The following is a 23,338-nucleotide window of genomic DNA, read 5'->3' as shown; positions in this document are numbered from 1 at the left end:
TGCGGGGCTTTCCAGTTCTTTCCCTCCCGGCCCCCTCCGGTCTCCCGGTCAGGCTTTCTTGCAAAGTCAGGCGGGCGGGGGAAGCCGGCTCCCGGCCCTCCGATCGATCGCGTGGAAAACTTTGCAGCGGGAGGCACCGCGAGGGGAAGAAGGCCTTGCTGGCTGCTGTCCGTTGTCAGTTCTTTCTCCTCCGGGTCCGGAGAGTGGAGTCGCTGTGCCCCGGGGCTGTGGCACGCTCAAACTTCAGGCCTAAACGTGCCTCCAGCTTTCGCCGGATTTACTCCAGAAATTAAATATTCGAAGTCGTCCGCTTGGTCCTGCCAGGCGTTTGGGTTTTTGAAGAGCAGAAGGCAGGCATGGGAGTCGAGGGGGTGGGGGGGTTGTGCAGAAGTGCAGGATCCATTCCTTCTTTAATGTCTGCAGCGGGTGTTATGTAATTTTAGTAGCACACGGGTGCAAAGCCCATACTGGGCTTCTCCCCTCCTTTGTTTATATAACTTTTGGGAGAGTTTTGCAAGGTCTCCCCCCCCCCCCTTTCCTTTTTCTTCTTTCCGTTGTCGACCTAATGGAGCTTGGTGCATTTGAAAAAGTAAAGCCACCTGGGTCAGTATATTATTGAGAGGTGCTATCCTTAATCTCCTGGTTATTATGCAGACTGTGTCCCTAACTGTGTGTGATGTTAGAGCATAAGGAAGACATCAAGGATACACCTTTGTCTACTGCACTGAGTGGTTATTTTTAACGTCTCTGTACATCAGTAGCAGAGTTAAAATTTCAACTTCCACGTCAAAGGACTTTTTAATTTACACCTGGATGTGCCATGCTTGTTGGCACAGAAAGATTGCTGTTTTTGTTACTGAATGGAAGAAAATTTCTATTTAACCGTGTAAGTAAGACTCAGAGACTTCTGAGAACTGCACTGAAACAAAAGCCATGCCCAGTGTTGTTGTGTGTATATACTTACATTGGCACATTCAAATGTTTCAGTATTATTTTATTTGCAGGACCATTGCCCAAGGCTTGTTTGCCTATATATACTGGACGTGCTAGGCTTCTAGCTTACCTCTAGCTTCCTGGTGAATTGTTAAGAGGTGTGGCAGGTTTGAATCCAAGTAGGTGAATTGTTATGCAAAGAAAACACACTTTTCTCTTTTAGGAATCTAATTGCCCTTTTATTCTCCTAGGCATTTTTTTTTTTTTTTTAAGTTCCCTAACAACTTGAATGTTTGCTGGTGGGAAGAAATTTGGAGATACCCATTAGGTTCATAAGATATTTATGGATGTGACTTAAAGTAGAAAAGCAAACCTGTATACAACCACTGCTCTACCTTGTTGGGGGCATTAAAGAGAAAAGTCGTATTGGTGGAGAACATTGTAAAATAAATCAGGAATTTGGGGTATCTGAACCCTTAAAAAATTGGCAGAGGTGAGAGGGCGCCTCCTTCCATGAAGCTTTTTTCTCCTGAGTGACATCAGTTACACCCCAACTCGGGGACTAGCTGCCCTGTGGGGTTTCACAGAAAATATTCACCGCCAGAGTGTGTTCAAAGCAGCCTTAGATCTTTCCTTTTGTTCGGTTTTTTTAAGTGGTTTTTGAGCATTTCTCGTCAAGTTTCTTAAAAAGTGCTTTGACCAACACCTGAGGCTTGGAATTGACCAAAAAAAACCCCAAAATGCCTTTGCTTCTGTTATATTGTTAATGTTTGGGTTCTGTTTAAAATATTTCTGGCGCTATAACTAGAAGGGAACACTTCGGCAAAGAAATAATTATTTAAAACTTTTTCCTTTGATGAAGTTTAAGATAACATAAAAGCACATCTCATGCTTTTCTCAGAGATCATTGTGGTACCCTTTACATTCCGGTAATATTTTGACATTTCATTTTAAGGGCTTATTATGTATTGAAACAAGACCATGAAAGAGAAGACTTTCATATATTATAAAAGTGGTGCCATCCTCCAGTGTTTTCGTGTTGAGTTTTTTTTTTCCTTTAGAAGTCTTCCTTTGTAAACAAGGCCTTTGTCAAACTCTCCTAGGTCAGCAGCTTTTTGATACTCCAGAGAAATAATAAATCACTGTTTTTGACATCTTGACATGGTGCCATGAGAAATGAATTGTCATAAATATAATGCTAAGGAGTGTTTCCCTACACTAGCATATTGAGATTGGTCAGACCTGAGTTAGTCACCGAAAGTTTTGATTTTCACTGTTTCTGGTCAGGATGATTTTAGAGAAGTCAGGGACAATTTGTTGCTTAACACGAGTGGCCTTAGAAACTTTATATAAATGAGTCACTTTTCTGCAGTATTTCTGGTGAACAGATGAAAAAAATTCCCTAATGTGAAAAGCCATTTTTCGGGAGCTGCTTCTGATTTTTTTCCTGTTCATTTTTTTTTTCTATAAAAGAATGATCATCTGAATTGTTCCTTTTTCTTAAACATATTTTGTAGGTGGTTTTGAACAATAGTGGATACTGAATTTTCTGTCATCTTTGGAAGTGTTTGTTTATGGAACTTTAATCTCTAGCCAGTTAATAAAGTGATGGATCATTCTATGAGTAGTTGAAAACAGAAAATACAGGTGGTGGCCTGTCATTTGGTAGAGTGTTTAGGAAGGCCTGGGATGTTTACTTTTTCTACATAGAAAGTCATGACTATACCAGGGAATATAGAAGTCTTAGAACTTAGTTCTGCCAGAGTCAATATGAAGCATAGCATATTTATTTGCCTAAAAGATATTTATCACCTAGTTAAGTGGGATCTTGCAACCAGGGTTTGGAGAATTTTGCAACTTAATTACTGCTTATTTTTACTTTCCCCCTTCATAGTAATATAGCCATTTTCTTTGAAAGTGTTTAGATATATTAGAAATTTTAAATATCCAGTCAAAGATACTTGAATACTTACACTTAGCAAAACATATAGCACAACTGATGAAATTCAGGAGCTACATAGCTGAATTTTTTGATTGTTGGATATAAACATTATTTAATTTTAATTATGAGAGAACAAGTCATTAATTCACTCATTTAAAGTGATGCTTTAGATACGAAATACAGGATTTTTGACTGAAATTTTAACATGAGTGGTGGCCTTCTGGACTTCATTATACATTATTATGTAACTGAAGCCTACTGTGAATTGTGATGTTTTATTAGATATGAGACTTTCAGAACATTCAAACAGTTATCAATTAGGAAATATGCCTGTAGAATTTTATACCTTTAAAAATAACACAATATTCTATGTAGTGTTAGGTGTGTAGGCATCAGTCTTCCACCTATATATCATTTACGTCTCTGCAAACACTATTACTTTAAAAATGTTTTAGAAACTAACCTAATTTAAATATGGGGTGACCCTTTTATAGATCGATGAATGAAGTTGATAGAAGTTAAAATAAATTTGAGGTTTAGAAACTATTAAATAATAAGTCCCCTCTCCTTTTGTCATTTTGTTTAAACTGAATTCAGAATTGGGGGGTTAAAATTACTTAAAAATAGAAAAAAAAAAAAAAAAAACAAACCTCTGACCAGAAAACATTGGGGTAAGTTATTTTACAAGTGAACAGAAGTCTAAGGGAAATTCTATATCAGTTTATGTTAGGATTGTGTTTTCTTGTTTAGGGTAACTGTATATTTCTTTACCTACTTGAGATTGTATTGTCCAGTTTTTACCATCCTACTAGGAGTTAAGTCATTGAACTTGAAACTTAAATGTCCATGAGGAAAGCTGGGCAAGTAATAACATTGCAAATATTTGCAACTGTTTGGCAGTTTTCTGTTGTGCTGTATTCCTACATGTACTAAAATGCTATTAAGTGAAGTCTATAATTCCATAAAAAATGAATGATCTGCAATTGACAATTTATGTCTTTTAAAGAACGTGCCTAAACATGTACGAATAGTGAATTGTAAACCGCACAGATCACGTGATACAGGGAGAGATCTGGGTGAGCTCTCTTGAGTTCACAGGGCAGATATTCTTCGTGATGGGGTAGGATTGTGGCCGGAGGAGGCCAGGGGTGAGGGCGCTGGGAACTGATCATCTGAGATCGGAAGAAGTCCTGAGATCACAGGCACCGAGCCTAAAAAAAACTGTGAGAAGACCAATGTACCAGTTTTGACCTGCTTGCTCAGAGCAAGAGGTTCCAGTTGGAAGAATTTTCAAAAGATAAAGTTGGAAAAGGTAGAAAGACTTGCTTTCCACGGGGAAGCATGAATTTTTTATCCGGCATGGTTTGGAGTCTTCTCTCAGAAGTTTGGAGCAACAGAATTCATGAACAAAAAGTAGAGTTATTTAGCAGATTGTGAATTCAAGTCGAGGTTGGAAATTGAAGCCTTTAGAAGGATCTGCGTGATGATGTACATTTTTCTGCGATAACTCATAAAGTGTTTTCATGTGGAATATTTTATTTGCTTCGTATCAAAATTGATGTTGTAGCTGGCTGCTGTTACACCTGTTTTATAAGAGAATTTGAAATTCAGAGGTCAAATAAACTACTCTGTGATTTATTTTTTAATAGCATTAATTATTAATAGTGTAAATGGCCATTTTTCATTTTAACTGCAATGAACTTGAAGGGTTTGTGCTTGAATTTTTGTTTCTGCTGTGAAAGTTGGGCATATCAAAGCTCGTCTGTCACATAGCCAAGTTTCGTTCAGCATATAATGGTCAAGTTTTACTGCTCAGTCAGCGTGCGCCATGTCAACCAGAAAGTTTTTAAAATATATACATGTTTAGTGTATAAATAAAATTATCTTAGCTAACAGAGAAGGAAGTGGCTATCATTGATTCTTATCGGCATCCCAAATGAGGTTGCCTTGCAAAGGGTCCTAACAGAACCTAGGAAGGATGGGTGTGTGTGTACACAAATTAGATTTCAGGCGTGTCACGCTTTGCTACTAGCTCGTTGGTTTGTCTTTTGGGGTTTTGACCAGTTGCCTAGCAGTTTGGGTTGAGCTGAATTTGAGAAGTGATAGTTATCTGTGATTACCTGTGGCCACAAGATTGGGGGTTAGATAGGTGCTCTCTACTGGAGGGCTTTGTTGTTGAGGGGCTTCTAGTACTTTGGGTTTTCTCATAAATACCCTGCTTAAAAGAATCTTTCCTTTGTGGAAACATTGGCTGTCCTCACCGAGGAGATCATCGAATTGCATCACAGGTAGATGCTTCTGAGAAGGCAGCTCATGGTATGTCCAGGGTGATAGAGTCAAGAGCCCAGCTCTTGTTGAGGCAGTGCCTGGGGCTCATGGGGCTGTAATTAGCCCTTGAAGTTGGTTGTTCTCTCTTGTCCTGCACAGATCTGCCTCGGGGCCCTTGCCAGTTCTGACTCCGGGCAAGGACGGTCCCAGGGTTTTTTATTCCAAGTAAGGGCGGCAGCTCACATCCTAATTTGTCCCCTTGACTCAATGATGAGGAGTTCACAGAAGCCCAGAAAACACAGCACACTTTTCATCCAACCGCTTTTTAAAACCTCCTCAACTTTGAATGGTAAACTGACTTGGAATGGAATGACGACGAGAAAGCTGTTTTCCGAGCTTCTCTAGAGTTTCGGGCCAGCCACGTCGAATACTCTAAGCCCAGTGTGGTTTTTATCTGTGGCACAAATCATATCATGCACTGTTTAAAGTTGCACGTCTCAGGCCAAGAAGCACGAGAACTTTGGGGATATTTCACCACCTATCCAGACAGCCTTGGCCTCTAAAAACGAAACTTCAGATGGGTTTATTTCTTTTATCTTCCTCGCTATTTTTACCAACTCTCCTGCTCACCCATCAGGAACAGCAACACTTGTGTTCCAGCTCCAGGGAAGTTGTTACTTCTTGTGGGGGGATTATCAGTTCATTTGTAGAGAAGGTTACAGAGAAAACAAGAAATCCTTCAGGGTCGGGGGAGATGGTCTGAATCAGCAAACAGACATAAAAAGAACTCTTATCTTAACTCTCTCCTGAGCTTTATCATTCTGCTTAACAGCCAAAAAACTTTTAAGAGTGATTTTTAGGGTAGTGAACTGAGCCTAACTTTTATTTCTAATATTCCGCCTTTGGCCCTTGCCGGTATGTCTTTCTGTAAACACAGCAGTGATAAAGGTCTGCTGGAGAGCCCATGTCCCCCCACGCTTCCTTATTGTGTTCCGCGAATAGTTATTTAAGAAGCATTGTCTAGTCAAGGTGGCTTTGTTTCCCTAAACTTTTTCTGTGACTAGAAAGCCACAGTTTCTAGTAAACACATGTTTCTTATCTACTTCAAGCCCACACTGAAACATCACCTTATCCATGAAGCCTCCCTTAATTCCCTTCTCTTGCCTCTGCCCGCTGAGATGTAATTCTGCCCATGACTGCAATGGACACTCCAGCTCAACCCCTTTTGGTCTTGCAGGAGCTTGCATGTTTGTTTGTTTCTTTTTTCTCACTGCTATATGTGGATAAGTCTCGTTTCTCCATCAGACTTGCCGAGCCTTGGGGTAAGCCCTCTGGTCATTCTTGTACATCCTTCATGCCTTCTGCCCTGGGAAAGAGTCAGGACGTTTGAGAATAGATCAGTAAAACAGGTCTTCTGGTTCTTTGATTAAATGTCACCATCCTCTTAAGTTCATAACGTCTGTCTCTGCCTCATATTCTTTCAAGGGCTTCTCTTCACTTCTCTGTCCCTTCATACATTGACATGCGATCCCAGTCACACCCTAATCCCATTGTGACAACTCCCGTTGTTTCCATCTTTGTTTCTGCTCCCTGCTCATCTTTGCTCAACCTGAGTGACAGCTCTCCAGGCTGGTGGATGGCCTGGCTTGCCTGAAGTTGCCCTGACTCGGTCATGGGCCCGGAGTCAAGAGACAAAGTCACCCACAGATGTGACTTTGGGCAACTCTGTGGTCCCTTTGTGCTCTCCTCTGTTAAACGGGGACATGACAAGATGTGTCCTCAAGTCAAGTCACTGAAATGGTTCATCCCATGGGGTGTGTTGTTAAGTATTCCTGCAGGCATAGGGGTCTTTCAGCTGATTGGAGTAAACCACAAAGGTAGATGTTTTGCTGCTGGTTGTCTTGGTTGGACTGGTGACCCTTAAAATTCCATGAAGTTGAACTCCTTTTAATATGCAGATGGGTGTGCCCAGGGCTTTGGGGCTTTCTGCAAAGGGGAGAGGAAGGAGATTCAGGCAGAGGGAAGATGTCTGCGGTGGTTGGAGTTGTGGGAAGCACCAACGACTTTTATTTTTAAAAGCACACACTCCAAGGTTGTAAAGGCAGGGTCAGGACGAAAAAAGACAGGGTGTACTGCTGAAAAATTCTTGGCTAAGAACACAGCGGCCTGGCCCTCGGGGAGTGCTGGTGTGAGGTGGAGGAAGCGTTGCAGGGAGCATGGAGGCGGCGGGGGTGGCGCTGGCATTGCCAGTGTACTGCCCTGTCTGTGTGTTTTACCTCCTCTGACACACACATTTTCTTTATTGTGTTGGCCCCGTAATTGTGGAATAGGTCATTCTCTTTGGTGACTGTGTAAAACTCACCCCCTCCCCCTCCAACACCAGATAAAAATAGATTTTGAGTGTTAACTTTGTGGAGAGACCAAGAGCTCCTGCCCCATTAAGGTGACCAGAGCTATAGCCTCTCCCCCATCCATCCTGCCCCCAACCCTACCATCACCACCCCATCTACCTCACTTCATCCGTGCTTGGAGGAAAGAAGAAAAGGCTTTGGATTTCTGGGCAGAGGGCGCAGGAGAATGGGTGAGGGAGAAGATGGCTTGACCAGTTCTGGACTTTCAACCTTCACCGCAGGGACTTAGTGATGCCCTGCGCCTCTGCTCAAGACTCGCCCCTCTTGGGAATCTACAGCACCCAGTTGTTTTACGCTATAAGAAAGTCTGATTATGTCTTGGAGCTGTACCATGAAGTTGCTGTCATCAGAAACGACGAGGAAGGAAAAGGAGGCGAGGACGACAACCTCACCTCTGAAAGGTGCTCCTCTTTGGTGGGACAGCACGAATCCCAGGTCCTGCTGGGAGGGTCACCGATGAATGCCCCTACACGGAAGACTGGAGGAATCAGGAGATGCTGCAAGTCATGGATTGGCAGATGCAGGGAGCCTTAGATGCTCCAACTCCAAGCTCCGGCGAAATTGAGAAGCCCCAGAAGAAAGGCGCTTTGCCAGGGACCCTGAGGGTTGGTGGCGGCCCTGAGTTTGGCAGACAGGAACCCAAGGACTCTGGGCTCCCAGTCAGAAGCCAGAGAGTCACATGCAAGTTGCTCAGTAGTCCAGATCCCCTAGCTGGGCTGCATGAGGCGTGTTTGCTCATTTGTTAGACTTTGCCATTCCTCTGAGCTAACTTCTTGTGTTCTTGTGTGTGCGCTCATCTATGCTATTTCATGGACACATGCGTTAAGGGCGTGCTTCTAAAGATCCTCGTCTTAAGAAAAAGTTTCCCATGTGACATGTTAACATTCCCCTATATACCCATACTTTTCTACTTCCCGTCACGTATGTTTTCCCCTAAGAAGTTTTCAGTAGTTTCCTATAACAAAAAAATGAGGAGCATTTTTATGGGACTGTATACTATTAATTACAACCTTCTATGAGATTCCCAGGTGAAAATCATTATATATGCAGAAAATCGTTAGATATTAAAATATAAAACATGAAAAGTAGGACTATGAGGCTGACTGAGCATTTGTATCTTCATTGTTCAAACTTGTGGTATCTTACCATCATAGCCACTGAAGCCAGTTTCAAGGTAAACCATAACAGGAAGTAAGCAATTTCCTTTTATTCACTAAAAAATAAAGGGGTTTATTAGTTTGCTGATATACATGAAAGAACATTTAAACTTGGAGTACCCCTGAATTGACGTCAGCTTCCTAAATTTAAAATGCTGACTGAACGTGTGTGTTTGTGTACGTGTGTGTGTATATATGTGAGGGGGTGGAATGCAAAAAAAAAAAAGGTTACTTCTGCCTGCTTTGTTAATCACAAAGAAAAAATAATAACATTTGGCTCTCTAGTGAATTCAAGGATATAATTCACCATCCAAGCTTCCCTGTTGTTTTAGAAACCACTTGAACGGGGTTCTCTTAGTACCCCCTTGTATCAGCAAAACAGTTTGAGTGATCCCTTGCTCGAAATCATTCCAAAGCAGTCTTTCATCGCTTCCTGTTTTAGCTCTAATTCATTTATCAGATTGGCCCAAATTCTTGCCTCCGTTGTTAAGATTTCTTTGTTTGAGCATACCTTGAACACTGACTGCTCTCCTAATTTTTTATTTTTAAATAATTGACTCTATTAATAGTTTGTCCATGCAGTTTTGTCTACAGTTCATTCAAATTTTTTTTTTAAACTCCACACTGGTTGGACGTGCTGGGGAAATAGGAGCAAGGAAGAGCAAGTCCTTGCCCTCACGGCCCTCACATTCTAGAGATTCCTCAAGAGGTGACGGTAGTTAGCTAAGAATGGAAGCAATGTGTGTGCGTGTTTTAGTTTTCTCTCTAACCTGTCATTTCTCTGTGGACAGAGCTCTGCTGTGGGTGACCAAGCCCCTATGGTCTAATTTCAACCCTGCCTCTCATCAGTGGGCACACAAATTCATTTAGGATTTTGTGGGTTTGGCATCAGAATTTTGTGCATACAGGTGTGTGCCCCAGGTGACATAATAAATCATCATGACTATCCTGGAATCATTCTGGACCATGGAGACATCAGAATTCAGAAAACAGCTTATTTCGTCATTTTGGCTCATATCCAAGAGTCAGTCATACCCACTCCATGAGGCAGTCCCCCAGTGGGGATGCCAGGAAGTCTTGGTGTGTAGGAGGTGGTATATTGCTTTGCTGGAGAACTGAAATTTCCACACCTCATCAATGTGTAGAAATCCAGGAGTCAGAGATGACTTCTCTTGTGACTCTTGGACCCCACAGAGGGCTGGGATGAATCTCTGGCCTCAACTGTACCTGTGGTCTTCTATCCATTAACTGGTGGGCGGACACATCTTAACCTGTCCCTCCTAGTCATTTCTGCTGCAGTGGAGGTGGCAGGGGTGGGGAATGATGCTCAGTAAGGGTAACTGCGTGTTGTGCCAGATGCAGAGCTGTGGTTTTACGTGTACTGTTGCATTTTAGTCTCGGTGCGTGATTGTATACGTGCATATTTGAACTCATCCTTGTCCAACTCCCATAACCTCTGATTTTCCCATGATTGGCAATTCCCTTTCATTCTCAATTTATGGAATTGTACTTTTCCCCCCTTTTGACTATCCAGAATTCTCTGAGAAGTTTGAACGCCCATTGACTTATGCAAGTGGGTCTTGGTTGGGTACATCTTTAGGAATTTTATATTTTAATGGCTTTGGGGGGGGCGGTTAATGACTTGTAAGGTGCCCAAGTAATAAAGAGCATCTGTTGAATTCAGTAATAAATTTCAAGCTTGTTTAGAATTCTGCTTATGTGTTAAATTTTAGTTTCTCCAGTGAGCCTTTTTTTGCATCTTAGATGATTTATATCTTTCTGGAGAATCATTTAGAGTTGTTTTTTCTTTTAAACAAGTGGTCTTCATAAAGAGGAGGGCAGATGGATATGGATATGTATATCACACCCTCTGAAGCATCTGGACCAGACAGGGGAGTTCTGTTTGATGTTCGTTAAAGAAATGGCACCACCAAATACTAACAACTGTTTTATTCTGATCTTAACATCATGTTTAAAACTTCCCTTTCTCTTTTCTTCTTTCCAACTCAGTATCACTGTACCGACTGGCAGAGACAGGAGAAGTAGATGTCCACGCCCACAGACCCTGGCGCGATGCCCCACCCGGGGCCTTCGCCAGGGCCGGGACCCTCTCCTGGACCCATTCTTGGGCCCAGTCCGGGACCCGGACCATCCCCCGGTTCAGTCCACAGTATGATGGGGCCGAGTCCTGGGCCTCCTAGTGTATCACACCCTATGCCGTCGATGGGGTCTGCTGACTTCCCTCAGGAAGGCATGCATCAGATGCACAAGGTGAGTTCATTCCCCTTGCCAGTCTTGTCTTCTGAGTCACGGATGGCTAATAATCCCTGATAACCAACCCCCCCCTCTTTTTTTCTACTGTGGTTAACAAGAGCATCAGCTAGGTTTTTTTCTTATCTTGTACCTTATTAAAAATATACATTATTAGGCTCTTTTATGGTTAGAGATGTTACACCAGTCAGGAAGATTTGATCTTGGCTTTTAAAAAGTGTTAGCTATAATATGCAGCTTTGACAGATTCTGTGGATTGGGGGTTGCAGGTATTTTGACTTGGTGAAGAAGTAGGAGTAAGTCTTACTTTTTTCCCCCAACTACGTCTGTTAAGTAACTTATACCATCTATGAGTAACATACTGAAAATTATCCTTCCCTGAAAAGATCTCATAGGTCCCAAAGAGGAAAAGGGAAAGTGAGTCTTTTCCTAAAGCATATTTTCAGAAAAGCCTTGATAGAAATAAAATAGTTTCTAGGGAATCCTTGAAAATGCACTTTGCTCTCTGCCTGTGAAGTGGCTTTCTTCTGGTTTTGGAAGAGGGCTCTGATTTTGTAGAGCCCAGGCCCAGTTGTTATTAAGATTATAATAATCTGCCATTTGTGAGATTCAGGTTGTTGCTGTGGGGATGATCATAACAGTATGACTTTGGTATTATGGCTTTGTAGGAGATGTGAAAAAGAATGGCCTTTTGAGAAAGCAAACAAAATCTGTGACAATTTGCATTGAAGCATAGGAGTAACCACTGTATGTTACCTAAAGGTTAGGCCTGATGAGATGTATGGCCGTTTTACATCTTTTTTGGATGATATCACAGGTAGATAAGGTAGTGAGGATGCTTCTTGATGTTAAATAGGTGAACCATGGAAGATACTGGTTTGAAACCGGAAGGTTACTGCAAAAAAGTGCAAGTCTTTTCTTTAATTGGTAGGACTGGAGTCAGTTTTAAGGTAAGGTATTGCAGCCCAGGAAGGGAAAATTAATTTTTCACAAATTTTTGTTATTTAACAGTTTTCAAATAAAAAAATTAATATATGCTTATTTTGAAAAGTAAAACCATATTGATCTAAATAAAATAAGTGGTTCACCCCAGGTAACAGCTTATTGTACATACTTTTTTTCCTTAAATTTTGACTAAGACTGTATGACGTATTTTTAATTAATTAATTAATTTTAATTGGAGAATAATTACAATATTGTGATGGTTTTTGCCATATAGCAACATGAGTCAGCTTCAGGTGTACATGTGTATCCCCCCATCTGGAACCCCCTTTCTCCCTCCCTCCCCACCCTGTCCCTCTGGGTTGTCCCAGAGTACTGATTTTGGGTGTCCTGTTTCATGCACCAAACTTGCACTGGTCATCTATTTTATATATGGTAATGTACACATTTTAATGGTATTCTCTCAAATCATCCCACCCTCGCCTTCTCTCGCTGAGTCCAAATGTCTGTTTTTTACATATGTCTCCTTTGCTGCTCTGCACATAGGATTGTCGGTACCATCTTTCTAGATTCCATATATATGTGTTTATATACAGTATTTGTCTTTTTCTTTCTGACTTACTTCACTCTGTATAATAGGCTCCAGGTTCATCCACCTTATTAGAACTGACGCAAATGCGTTTCTTTTTGTAAAAAATATGGAACACTCCATGAATTTGTGTGCCCTGCTAATCTTCTTTGTATCATTCCAATTCTAGTATATGTGCTGCCAAAGTGAGCACTGTATATACATTTTTTTTCACCTTATTTTTCTCCAGCTTCAACAAAAATACCATCTAAGCATAGATTTGCATATTCAGGTGATATACTTAAATTTTTTTCTTTTACCATAATCGAGTCATATCATCATCGTTAATTACTTTGAGACTTCTTTTTCATTTAACTATATCATGGATAGCCCTATAATATATCCAAAGTCTCTCCCTGCTTTTTTGAGTTCTTTTAAATATAGGTTTTTTAGCTTGTCAGGTATGTAAAGAAATGCTTATTTTCCATATCATATTCATTAGGAGACCTATTGAATATATAGACATGTCAAAGTCATTACATTGTCTTGTGTTCATATTGTATTAATTGGAGGATTATGTTATAGACTGGATCTGTCAATTGCAAACCTTAGTACAGGTAGGTAAAATAATTTTGAGAGGGCTTAAGGATTCTTTCACCTTCAAAATGAAAGATAAGATTTGAAGGAAATATTTAGCTCACCTTTATTATTATTTAAGCATTGAAAAGTTAAACATATTTGTAAGTGTTAGGTCATTGTTATGTTCTGAATTATTTTTATTTGTATCTTCTGATCCCTTCTGTTTTGTTCCCTAGCATCTTTGTCACGTTTTCTCCTCTTTTCTACCCCCATCGATGCTCTTTTTTGTTTTGTTCTCATTCTGCAAGTTTTGCATTTTCTCATCCTGCTTTTCTTCGGCCCACAGACCCTCAGATAATTCCCTGGGTGAAGACATGGTGAAGTGCCTGGAGTTCACACCTGCTGACCAGATGCTTCACTTTCTGAAAATCTTTTTATAGGCAGCTTTATTCCTTGTCTTTTCTCCTCCGTCTCCCTCTGAGCTTCAGCTTTTTGCTTTTCAACATTACTGGAAATAAATAAACAAGTGGCCTAAATACATCTGCTGTGTTGCTTTGATTTCCTCTCTATTATTACTATTTAACAGACTCAGAGACACTCTTTATACCAAATTCTTCCCATTTTTCTTCTGAACATCCTCTTTATGGTAAATTTCTCCTCTTTTCAAGTGCATGCTTTTGACTCTGCAGAAATTAACTTTCCTTTCTCCAAAACTGCAAACACTCATACTTTCTTGCTCAAAGTCATTTGGTTTCTATAAACTCCTGGAAATATTCCTTTCAGGCTGTTTTGAAAATTGCTATTCCAGTTTGGGGAGGAATAGACTTTTCCTTTCTCGAACACATGCTCCATTGCCCAATTCTGGATTGGATTAGTGTCCATTCAGTGGCTGTTTCTTGTGTGTCTGTTGCGTACAAGGCCTCAAGCCCTCTTTCCAGCCCCTGTTTTCTTCTTTTCCAAACTTTGCCTTTCGCCTTTTTTCTTTCTTCCTCCCTCTGTAGTATAGCTTCATCTATTTCAGCCTTTTCCCTTTTGGTATTTACCCCCATTCACTGCTCTACCCGTCTGTTTTTCTTTTCCCAACTGCCATGGAACTTTCTGGTTTCAACTTTTAAACTTTCCATAGGTTCCTTCCCCTCTGATGAAAAAAAAATTACCCAAAAAATAGATCATCACAGACATTTCAAAGAGTCTTTCTTCCTCCATTGAGACTTTGGACTCACTTCAACATACAGCAGGTTTCAGGACTTATTAAAAAGGGTGTAGAAGAATAGCTTATGTTTGTCTGCCTTGTCAACAGGACTTCATTTTTATCTGTAGGTTTTAACATAACCAAAAACCTTTTAACTGTTTAAAGCCTTAACTTTTGACTTAACAGGTAGCTTTGCTGTTGGTGTAGTCTTTTTTATTTATTTTTTTTGCCCCATCTATGAAATCTATGTAGTATATAGTAATATATATATAATATAAATGTAAAAATATATGGCTATCACATGGATAATAGATGATTGGGCCACAATTTTGAAGCCTTTATAGAATGGGATCTTAAATCACCGGATAGAAATATTGTGCCTTAAAAAGGTGCCTGACTGATGTCCTGTAAATATTTCAGCCCATGGATGGTATGCACGACAAGGGGGTTGAAGATATCCATTGTGGATCCATGAAAGGCACTGCTATGCGACCACCTCACCCAGGAATGGGCCCTCCTCAGAGTCCGATGGATCAGCACAGCCAAGGTTTGTGTCTGCTACATACCTGCTTTGGGCTCCAAATCATAGTCTTTCATCTTTCCTATTGTTATTTTCATTATGACTTGCAAAGAACAGAATTTGTCTAAGGATGGGGTCAGGCAGGTTTCTTTTCCCTGTAGAAATTTCCCCTTACCCCCCACCAACACAATTTTATATTTGATATGGGCAATTTTCTTTACAAAATTCTAGTAGTTTGATTGGCCACCTTGTGTCCGAGTACTCTGCAAAGTACACTGTGTACTTTACGCAGAATCTTTGCCCTGATCTTGTAAGATACATTGTATCACTGCAGTTTTATAGGTGATGAAGCTAAAGCTCAGAAAATTTACTTTGCTTCTGTAAGCTTGCACATCCAGTAAGTGACAGGTCCAGAAGGAGGACCCAGGTCTGCCTCCCAACAATGGCATGGATGGGTGATAGCAGGATGAGCCACCCATGTCCCTTGAATTGTACACTCCTCCTTCGTGAGGTGGCTTTTCCTGGCAGTGGAATAGCCTGTTGTCACTGGTGAATGGCTAGCTTAATGTCTTAGGGCTGCTGTAACAAATTGCCACAAGCCAGTTGACTTAAAACAATAGAAATGTATTCTCTCAGAAAGTTCTAGAGGCCAGAAGTCCGAAATCAGGATATTAGCAGGGCTGTGGTCACTCTGAAGTCTTTAGGGAAGAATCCTTCTCTGCCTCTTCTTAGCTTGTGGTGGTCACCAGCACTATTTTGACATTCCTTGGCTTGTAGATCTGTCATTCCAGTTTCTCTCTTGGTCTCCACATGACATTCAGCCTGCATGTCTGTATGTGTGTCCAGATTTCGCTCTTTCTATAAGGACACCAGTCACTGGATCAGAATCGACCTGGATCCAGTATGACCTCATCTTAACTCGATTACATCTGCAAAGATCCTATTTCCAAGTAGGGTCACAGTCACAGGCACTAAGGGGTATGTCTTCAATATAGCTTCATAGAGGACAGGGTTCTACCCACAGTAATGGCCAAATCAGTATATGGCAGCTTTCTCTTCTCTTGGTGCTTTTCCCTCTCATTGTTGAGGGCATATTGAAGATAGTAGAAATTATATCCAAAGATAAAATGTAACCTCTTTTCAGAATCACTATATGGGCATTTCATTTCAGCATGTCAGGGGCGTGATTAATCCAATACTAATTAACCTAATGTGTTGATATTCTAATTCAAAATGTATGCTTTATGTGTTGTTGTATATACATTTTGTTATTTAATGTATATGAGTTTTTTCCTCCATCCTTGATCAGATGTCCATCCACCTGAGGGAAGGTTTTGACTGTGGAGGTGGAGAGACATGTATTCACTTTTATTTATTTATTTTTTCATGTGGACCATTTTTAAAGTCTTTACTGAAGATGTTACAATATTATTCTGTTTTATGTTTTTGGTGTTTCGGCCATGAGGCATATGGGATCTTAGCTCCCTGACCAAAGATCAAAACCCTACAATCAAGGTGAAGTCTTAACCACTGGACTGCCAGAGATCTCCCTGTATTTGCTCTTAAATATATACATACATATATATCTATAAAAGCAACTCATGGAGGCATAGGAGTACATCTTCACTAATATTCCAGCAGGTTTTTGAAGATCCTAGACTCTGATCTTAAATTTGATGGTAGGCAGATTTAAGTGTGACAAATGACTCGTAAAATCCTGACCATGTTAGAGAAAAGCAGACTGGGTAATTGGGACTTTTTCAGGTACAGAAGAAAAAAATCTGAGCCATTCAGGGGTAAGAATGTATTAAGACAATACTTTCAGGTTTATCATTTAAATTCTGAAGAGACAGGTGCCTTTACAGAGCTAATGTAGATCTCATTTTTAATACCTGGGAGGTGTAGATGAGTTATATTCAGTGATTCTCAAAGCCAGATGCTGACTCTGTCTGCTCCTGGCTTTGCAGTACTTCTAATAGTGGGGCCCTGGGACAATGCCAAAGGAAATCACTTGAAATGCATGAATCATAAGTGAGGCATTTTACTTTTATGTATCTTAAAATTTCTTTCATTGCTTGGGTCCTTTCTTGGACTTCTAGAATGATGATATTTCTTGGAATTTCCAACACTTGGCACAATGTCTAGCACATAACTGGATATTTAGTAAACTTTTTTCAATTTGGTAGAGAAGTGAACTTTGTGTATTCAAAAAACACTTTTAAATAGATCTTAATTTTTATATAATTCCAGCACATAACTGGATATTTAGTAAACTTTTTTCAATTTGGTAGAGAAGTGAACTTTGTGTATTCAAAAAACACTTTTAAATAGATCTTAATTTTTATATAATTTCAATAAGTTATAATTACTTTGAAATGCAGAAGTTTGCATTAATTAAATGGAATTGGAATTAGAATGTAATATTTTTCTCTAGAAGAGTAAAGTGCCTTGTAAGCTGGGGAATTCGTTATTTAAAATATGCTTTTGAATAAGGTGGTATTGGTATAATGCAGTATTATTCTATATAATGAGCTAAAAAGAATTTAGACTGCATAATAGCATATATCTTTTTTTTTAATAGCATATATCTTTAAAAACTCCATTGTAGGAAGCCATTTATAAACACACAGGTCCAAAGAGGTGTGGTATTGATCAGAAAACTGCCAGCTTTAACTACCTAGCAACCTATTAGGTTATTTTAAGGTATTGGTTGAGAAGCAAAACCATTTCCTTCAATAAATACTAAATTGTGTACCTTATGGTCCCGATGATAACATTGTTTATTTTTAGTCCACTGGATAGAGAAAGCCTTCAAAGGAAAGTATATAATATTTAATGTTTTGTGTGTGTGTGTGTGTGTGTGTAAAGAGAAAACTCATATAAAATTGGCACTTGAAAACTCAAGTTTATTAAAAGGAGAAAGGCTGATTGCCTCTCTCTCTGCAAAAAGATGAAACTGGGGAGATAATGCCCTTGAAGCTGAGGGAAGAAAAACTGCCATTTTTTGACGACTTTTAAATGAGCAAATTAAACCACATTTCAAAAAGAGCAGATTCTGCATCAACACTGTCATCCTACAGACAAAGGTATATTTACTCTCAGGCAATTTCTTCGCCATTTTCTCAACCAAAGATAATTATGCAAATATGTTATTTTGTTTTATCATTTAGATTTTTTTCTGATTTTTCCTGAAGTTTTATGGAATGCTAGACATGTCAAAAAATAAAAGGAAATTTCTCTCTCTTTAACTGAAACACTGTCACATTTTTAATGTCATAATGTCATACTGTGATAGAATGATTCTATTAGCATCTACTGTAAATTCTAGGAAACAATTTTTCCCACCCTCCCATTTTTTTTCTTACCACATTTAAGGGAAGATTTTGTTGTATTGATTAATTCTGGAAAATGATTTTTATTTCACTCTTAGTTTCTTTCTTAGCAAATTTGAGGTAAAATGAATTATTGTACTTAGTGCAACTAAGTTGTCTCGTCTTTATAATTTTGCCATGCCACGAGTCATAGTTCAAAAGAACGATTTGATGAGCAGTGTTACACAATTACATTTAGATTAGATTGTCTAATGTTTTGGTCAGTTGTATTAGGCATCCTGTGATTTATCACGGGTAAGCTATAATTGGTGACGACCTTAGGAAAGAGGACAGTCCAGAAGGCAGGAGACGTGACCCATTTTAACACCTGGTTGTATCCCTTCTCCCATGAAATGTCAGTAGCTATAGTAGGAAGTTTTTCTTCCAGTGATAGATGCAAGGTTGGCAAAAAGGTGTTACGGAGGTGCTTTCATAATGAACAAACTACCATTTTGCACCAACATTACAATTTGGAGGTGAATTTAAACCTCATTAAGAAGGAAAAATGTTAATGGTGAAGTTAAGTGTATGTTATTGATACTCTTTGAAAATGTTTATTGTTATAAATAACATCCTGGGGTTTGAATTTCTGCTCATCTTGCAGGCTGATTGCAGGGGCATTTTCTTAGGCTAACTTCTATGATCAAGTAGAACCCTAATGCCTGCATGATTTTTGTGCTCGATTATAGAGTAGGGATTTCGGGAATGAAGAGTTAGTGGTTTTTCCATTTCTCTTCAGGGCAGGATTACTCTGAATGGAGTTCTACATCTCACCAATTGATAGAACAAAACCTACTCTTGTCTTAGGGGATCAGGCTAAATTTGTTTCCCTCTCCAAATGGCAATTTGAGATAAAAGGAACTGTATCCTTTATTTTCTCTAGCCTTTCAAATGATGATGGTGAGTCCCCAGGCAGCATGGGTCAGATATTGCTGAGCCTCTGTATTCCACGCGGATACAGAGAGCAGCTTCAGCTCAAACTTGATTAAGTGTTGAAACACACAGCAGATGCCTAATAAACACCTGTGTGATGACCTTTAAAATAATTGTGATGCCGGTGGATTTATTAATGGCAAAGACCTTTAATTTAATATTTTACACTGTGTCTTAGAATGCCTTTGAGTTGATGAGTTAGCCCTCAGTTTGAATGGAAGACAATGTTTTGGGGTACAGCAAACCACTCTGTCCTCTCCTTCCTCTTGGATCTCCCTTCAGCAATGTGCAGTCCTATATTTTTCCACGAATTCTTTGGCCAGACTCTACAGTTCATCTCTTGAAATAAGTCTCTCAAAAATTTTGTTGCATTTTGACTTTTCTTTCTTAAGTATTCTTAAGTTTTCCATTTAAGTCTCTTTATCACCCAAACAGATTACTCTTATTTTTATATTACATTGTAAATGGTTCTGGGCTTCCCAGATGGCCCCAGTGGTAAAGAATCCATCTGCCAGTGCAGGAGACGTAAGAGACATAGGTTTGATCCCCTGAGTTGGGAAGATCCCCTGGAGGAGGACATTGGCAACCAACTCCAGTATTCTTGCCTAGAAAATCCCATGGAAAGAGAAGCCTGGTGGGCTACAGTCCATGGAGATCACAAAGAGTTGGACACACCTGAAGCGACTTAGCTTGCAGCATGTAAATAGCTCTAGAAGATTTTGGAAGCTTTCAAACCTTTAACTTATTTTTATATTAATACAACAAAATTAATGTTAGACCATGGAAAGAACATATGCCTTGGAATCAGGTGAATCTTGGTTACCAAGATCTAATTGTGTGACATGGTGTGTCTAATTACCAAGATCTAATTGTGTGACATTTTAAAAAATGAGGTGACAGCACATATCTTCCAGGGGTGTTGTGAGGATTGTAGAAAAAAAAATGTATACTCCGTTCTGCTGACATCCCTCTAACTCTTCTTACCATTTCTGTGCTCCCATCATCCTTATATCACTGGCCAGACCGCCGTCTTGCTTTTGGTTTACCAGCATCCACCTTACACACTCACGGCAAAGTCCCTGGGGACTAATGATCCCCAGAGTCATAACCAGCGACCAGTGATGGAGTATAAATACCCCAGCTCCTTCTCTGGGATAATAGGGAGGCAAGTTGCACGAGGTTAATCTTCAGGCATGCACCACAGCAACTGACTTAACCATGCACTCATTGTCGGCTTCCACCCCTTCCTTATTTTACCTTTCCACACTCTTGTCAGTGTCCTCGGATATCAGCTGTGTTCAGTCTTTCCATCAGGCTCTGTTTCCAGGGAAAACTCGGCTGAAAGAGCATGCACAATGCCTGGCTTAGTGCCCGCAACCATGGAGGCCCTCAGTAATGGCAAATTATCCATGAAGTGCATAATAATAAACCAAATACTGTCCCCATGAGAGAGTCCTCGTTCCGCACTGCAGTATAGCGGACACCCTCAGGTTCTGGTCTCTAGGTTGGAGCTCCTTTTAATGTATAACACTCTCCCCTGTGCCCTCCTCTAGGTGTGCAAAGCCACTACTAGTTCACCACCTAGGACACAGGAAAGTGAAAGTCACTCAGTCGTGTCTGACTCTCTGTGACCCCATGGACTATACAGTCCCTGAAATTCTCCAGGCCAGAATACTGGAGTGGGTAGCCTTTCCGTTCTCCAGGGGATCTTCCCAACCCAGGTCTCCCGCGTTGCAGGTGGATTCTTTACCCACTGAGCCACAAGGGAAGCCCAAGAATACTGGAGTGTGGGTATCCCTTCTTCAGTGCATCTTCCCGACCCGGGAATTGAACCGGGGTCTCCCACATTGCAGGCAGATTCTTTACCAGCTGAGCTATCAGGGACACCTCTAGGACACATCGGGCTATCCACTACTTGAAATGTGACTAGTCCCAGTGGAGATGTACAGTAACTTAATACGGAAACAAAAAAGTAAAATCTCTAATAATTTTTATTTTTTGAAATGATAATATTAGGGATATGCTGGTTTAAATTATATATTATTGCAATTACTTTTGTCTGTTTCTTTAAATTATATATATATTTGACACACATAAATTTTAAATTATATATAATCCCATACTTACTAAGTCACATATGCTTTAAATTTCTATCAGTCAATGCTGTTGTGGAAAATCACCAGGATCTCCAGGAGTGTTTCTCTTTCAGGGTCCTGGGGGGCAGCCTGTGACCTCTCCCCTGTGCTTTATTCCAGGTTACATGTCGCCACACCCGTCTCCGCTGGGAGCCCCAGAGCACGTGTCCAGCCCTATATCAGGCGGCGGCCCGACCCCACCACAGATGCCACCAAGCCAGCCAGGACCCCTCATCCCAGGCGACCCCCAGGCGATGAACCAACCCAGCAGGGGTCCCTCTCCTTTCAGTCCGGTCCAGCTGCATCAGCTCCGAGCCCAGATTTTAGCTTACAAGATGCTGGCCCGGGGCCAGCCCCTCCCCGAAACACTGCAGCTCGCAGTCCAGGGGAAAAGGACGTTGCCTGGCATGCAGCAACAGCCGCCGCCACAGCCCCAGCCCCAGCCTCAGCCGCAGCAGCCTCAGCCGCAGCAGCAGGCCCTTGTTAACTACAGCAGACCATCTGGTAGGTTAATATGCAACCCAGTGAATAATGCGGAGGTCCAGCTCAGAGAAGGACGGCTGGGCTGCTGTCAGCCCAGGGCCACCTTCTGCCGCACCTCGCTGGCTCCCTTGTCTGCTTTGCTCAGTTGGCCACCATTCTTGGTCTCCTCTGCCGTGGGTCCTAGAGGGGTGCTTAAACCTTTGGAGACTCTGGTGTGAGCTGTGGCTCTAAGCAAAAAGCACAGTCCCCTGTGACTTTGCATTCCCTTTCAAGGGCTTCAAGGTTTGTTGGAAGCCCATCCGCCCTACCCCCTGCCAGGTTAGGAACCCCTGCATGTGGTGCGTTCCATTGCCAGCAGGCACGTCTCCTTGAGCTATTTTGTGTCTGTTGATTTATTTCTTTCTATCCTTTTGGTTGTGAAAACGCATTTGAGGAGGCTTGCAAGAAAGCATACCCATGGTAAAGAAATTATCAAGTAGAAAATTCAGAAACAGAGGGAAGTAGAAATCAAAGTTGGGAGATCAGCCGTGGGGGTGGGGGCCCAGGAGCTCTTGTGAAGGCTGCATCTGCGCTTCCAAGGTGACTGGAGCTGCATGGTGGTCAGGAAAGGGGACAGGGTCAGGCGCCTGGTCCTCGCCACTCAGAAGGAAGTTGCTGACCAGTTTCTCAGAGGACACAGAATCTTTTCTAGCATGAGAGTATAAAGTAACTTTGCCAGGCGGGATTAATTCTTTAATTATTATTATTGTAAGGAATACTGTATGATAGAGGCATCGGTAACATTCGTTCATAATAGAGTAAACAGAATCCACATGGCCTGTTTCCTCTAGACCCTGGCATCAGAGCTGAGGCTGACATTGTGTAAGGAGCTGAAATGCAGTAGTCTTTGGTAGTGGGCTGGTGGTCAGCTTGATCCCGCTGAGAGAATTCAGAGCTCCAAGGAGCTATGGGATGAGCTTCCATGAATGTTATTTTCTCTGGGAGGATTTTTGTTAGCCACTGGATAAGCACAAGGTTTATGGTTCTGTTCTACTAGAGCTTTGAATTCCAGAGAATTTGAATCTCAGGGAATTTGAGTTCCAGAGTCCCTCCTTGTCACTGACGCCCTTTCCTATGAGTGGATCCCTCTCATTTGGGTCAGCCCTGACATCTGATCATTGCTACTGGTTTGGGGTAATTGGTCTTCTTCTTAGGTTTTGAGACTTAGACACTGGGAAAGAGTTTAGATGTTTTTTTAAAAATGAGTATTGTTCTCCTTCTGAGTTTGTAGATGTTTCTTTCCTGGTAGAGGAAACCCTGAGTTGCCTACTGAAAGGGTAAACTCATCTTGTTAATTGTAGATGGAGCCTTAGGAATGGTTTTCAAAAGAGCACGAAAGTACCGTGTCATCTCCAGACTTCTCTGTGTGGGCTGCGATGCTCTGGTAGGTGGAGGACCCCACGGGACCAAACATCAGTGACTGTAAAGGTTGTACAGGAAAGCTGTGCATTAGGTGGTAGTTTGAACACTCAGTATGTCTAGAGGCTTTAAAATTGCAAAAACTCTAGCTCTTAGGAACGCTGCCAGAGAGAATCAGAAGTGTACGTCTGTGTATATGTGTAGTTTGTACCTCCTGAGGGCCTGCCAGCAAACC

The 23,338-nt window shown here is 41.0% G+C and overlaps 1 protein-coding gene and 1 pseudogene across 5 annotated transcripts in view; one reads left to right on the top strand and one right to left on the bottom strand.

Moving 5' to 3' along the window:
* Positions 1 to 23,338, top strand: part of SMARCA2 (SWI/SNF related, matrix associated, actin dependent regulator of chromatin, subfamily a, member 2) — a 175,759-nt gene that overhangs the window by 2,576 nt on the left and 149,845 nt on the right. For all 5 annotated transcript variants that reach the window (XM_065908450.1, XM_065908451.1, XM_065908452.1 and 2 more), the window contains exons 2-4: positions 10,722 to 10,982; positions 14,684 to 14,810; positions 21,343 to 21,726. In XM_065908450.1, coding sequence (XP_065764522.1) covers positions 10,758 to 10,982; positions 14,684 to 14,810; positions 21,343 to 21,726 — 736 coding nt within the window. In that variant the 5' untranslated portion in view covers positions 10,722 to 10,757. The remainder of the gene's footprint in view (positions 1 to 10,721; positions 10,983 to 14,683; positions 14,811 to 21,342; positions 21,727 to 23,338) is intronic.
* Positions 12,617 to 12,706, bottom strand: LOC136148791 (U6 spliceosomal RNA; annotated as a pseudogene).

The sequence above is a fragment of the Muntiacus reevesi genome, chromosome 17, assembly GCF_963930625.1.
Source record: "Muntiacus reevesi chromosome 17, mMunRee1.1, whole genome shotgun sequence".
In the NCBI taxonomy this organism is placed as follows: domain Eukaryota; kingdom Metazoa; phylum Chordata; class Mammalia; order Artiodactyla; family Cervidae; genus Muntiacus; species Muntiacus reevesi.
This window is presented reverse-complemented; position numbering and strand designations above follow the sequence as displayed.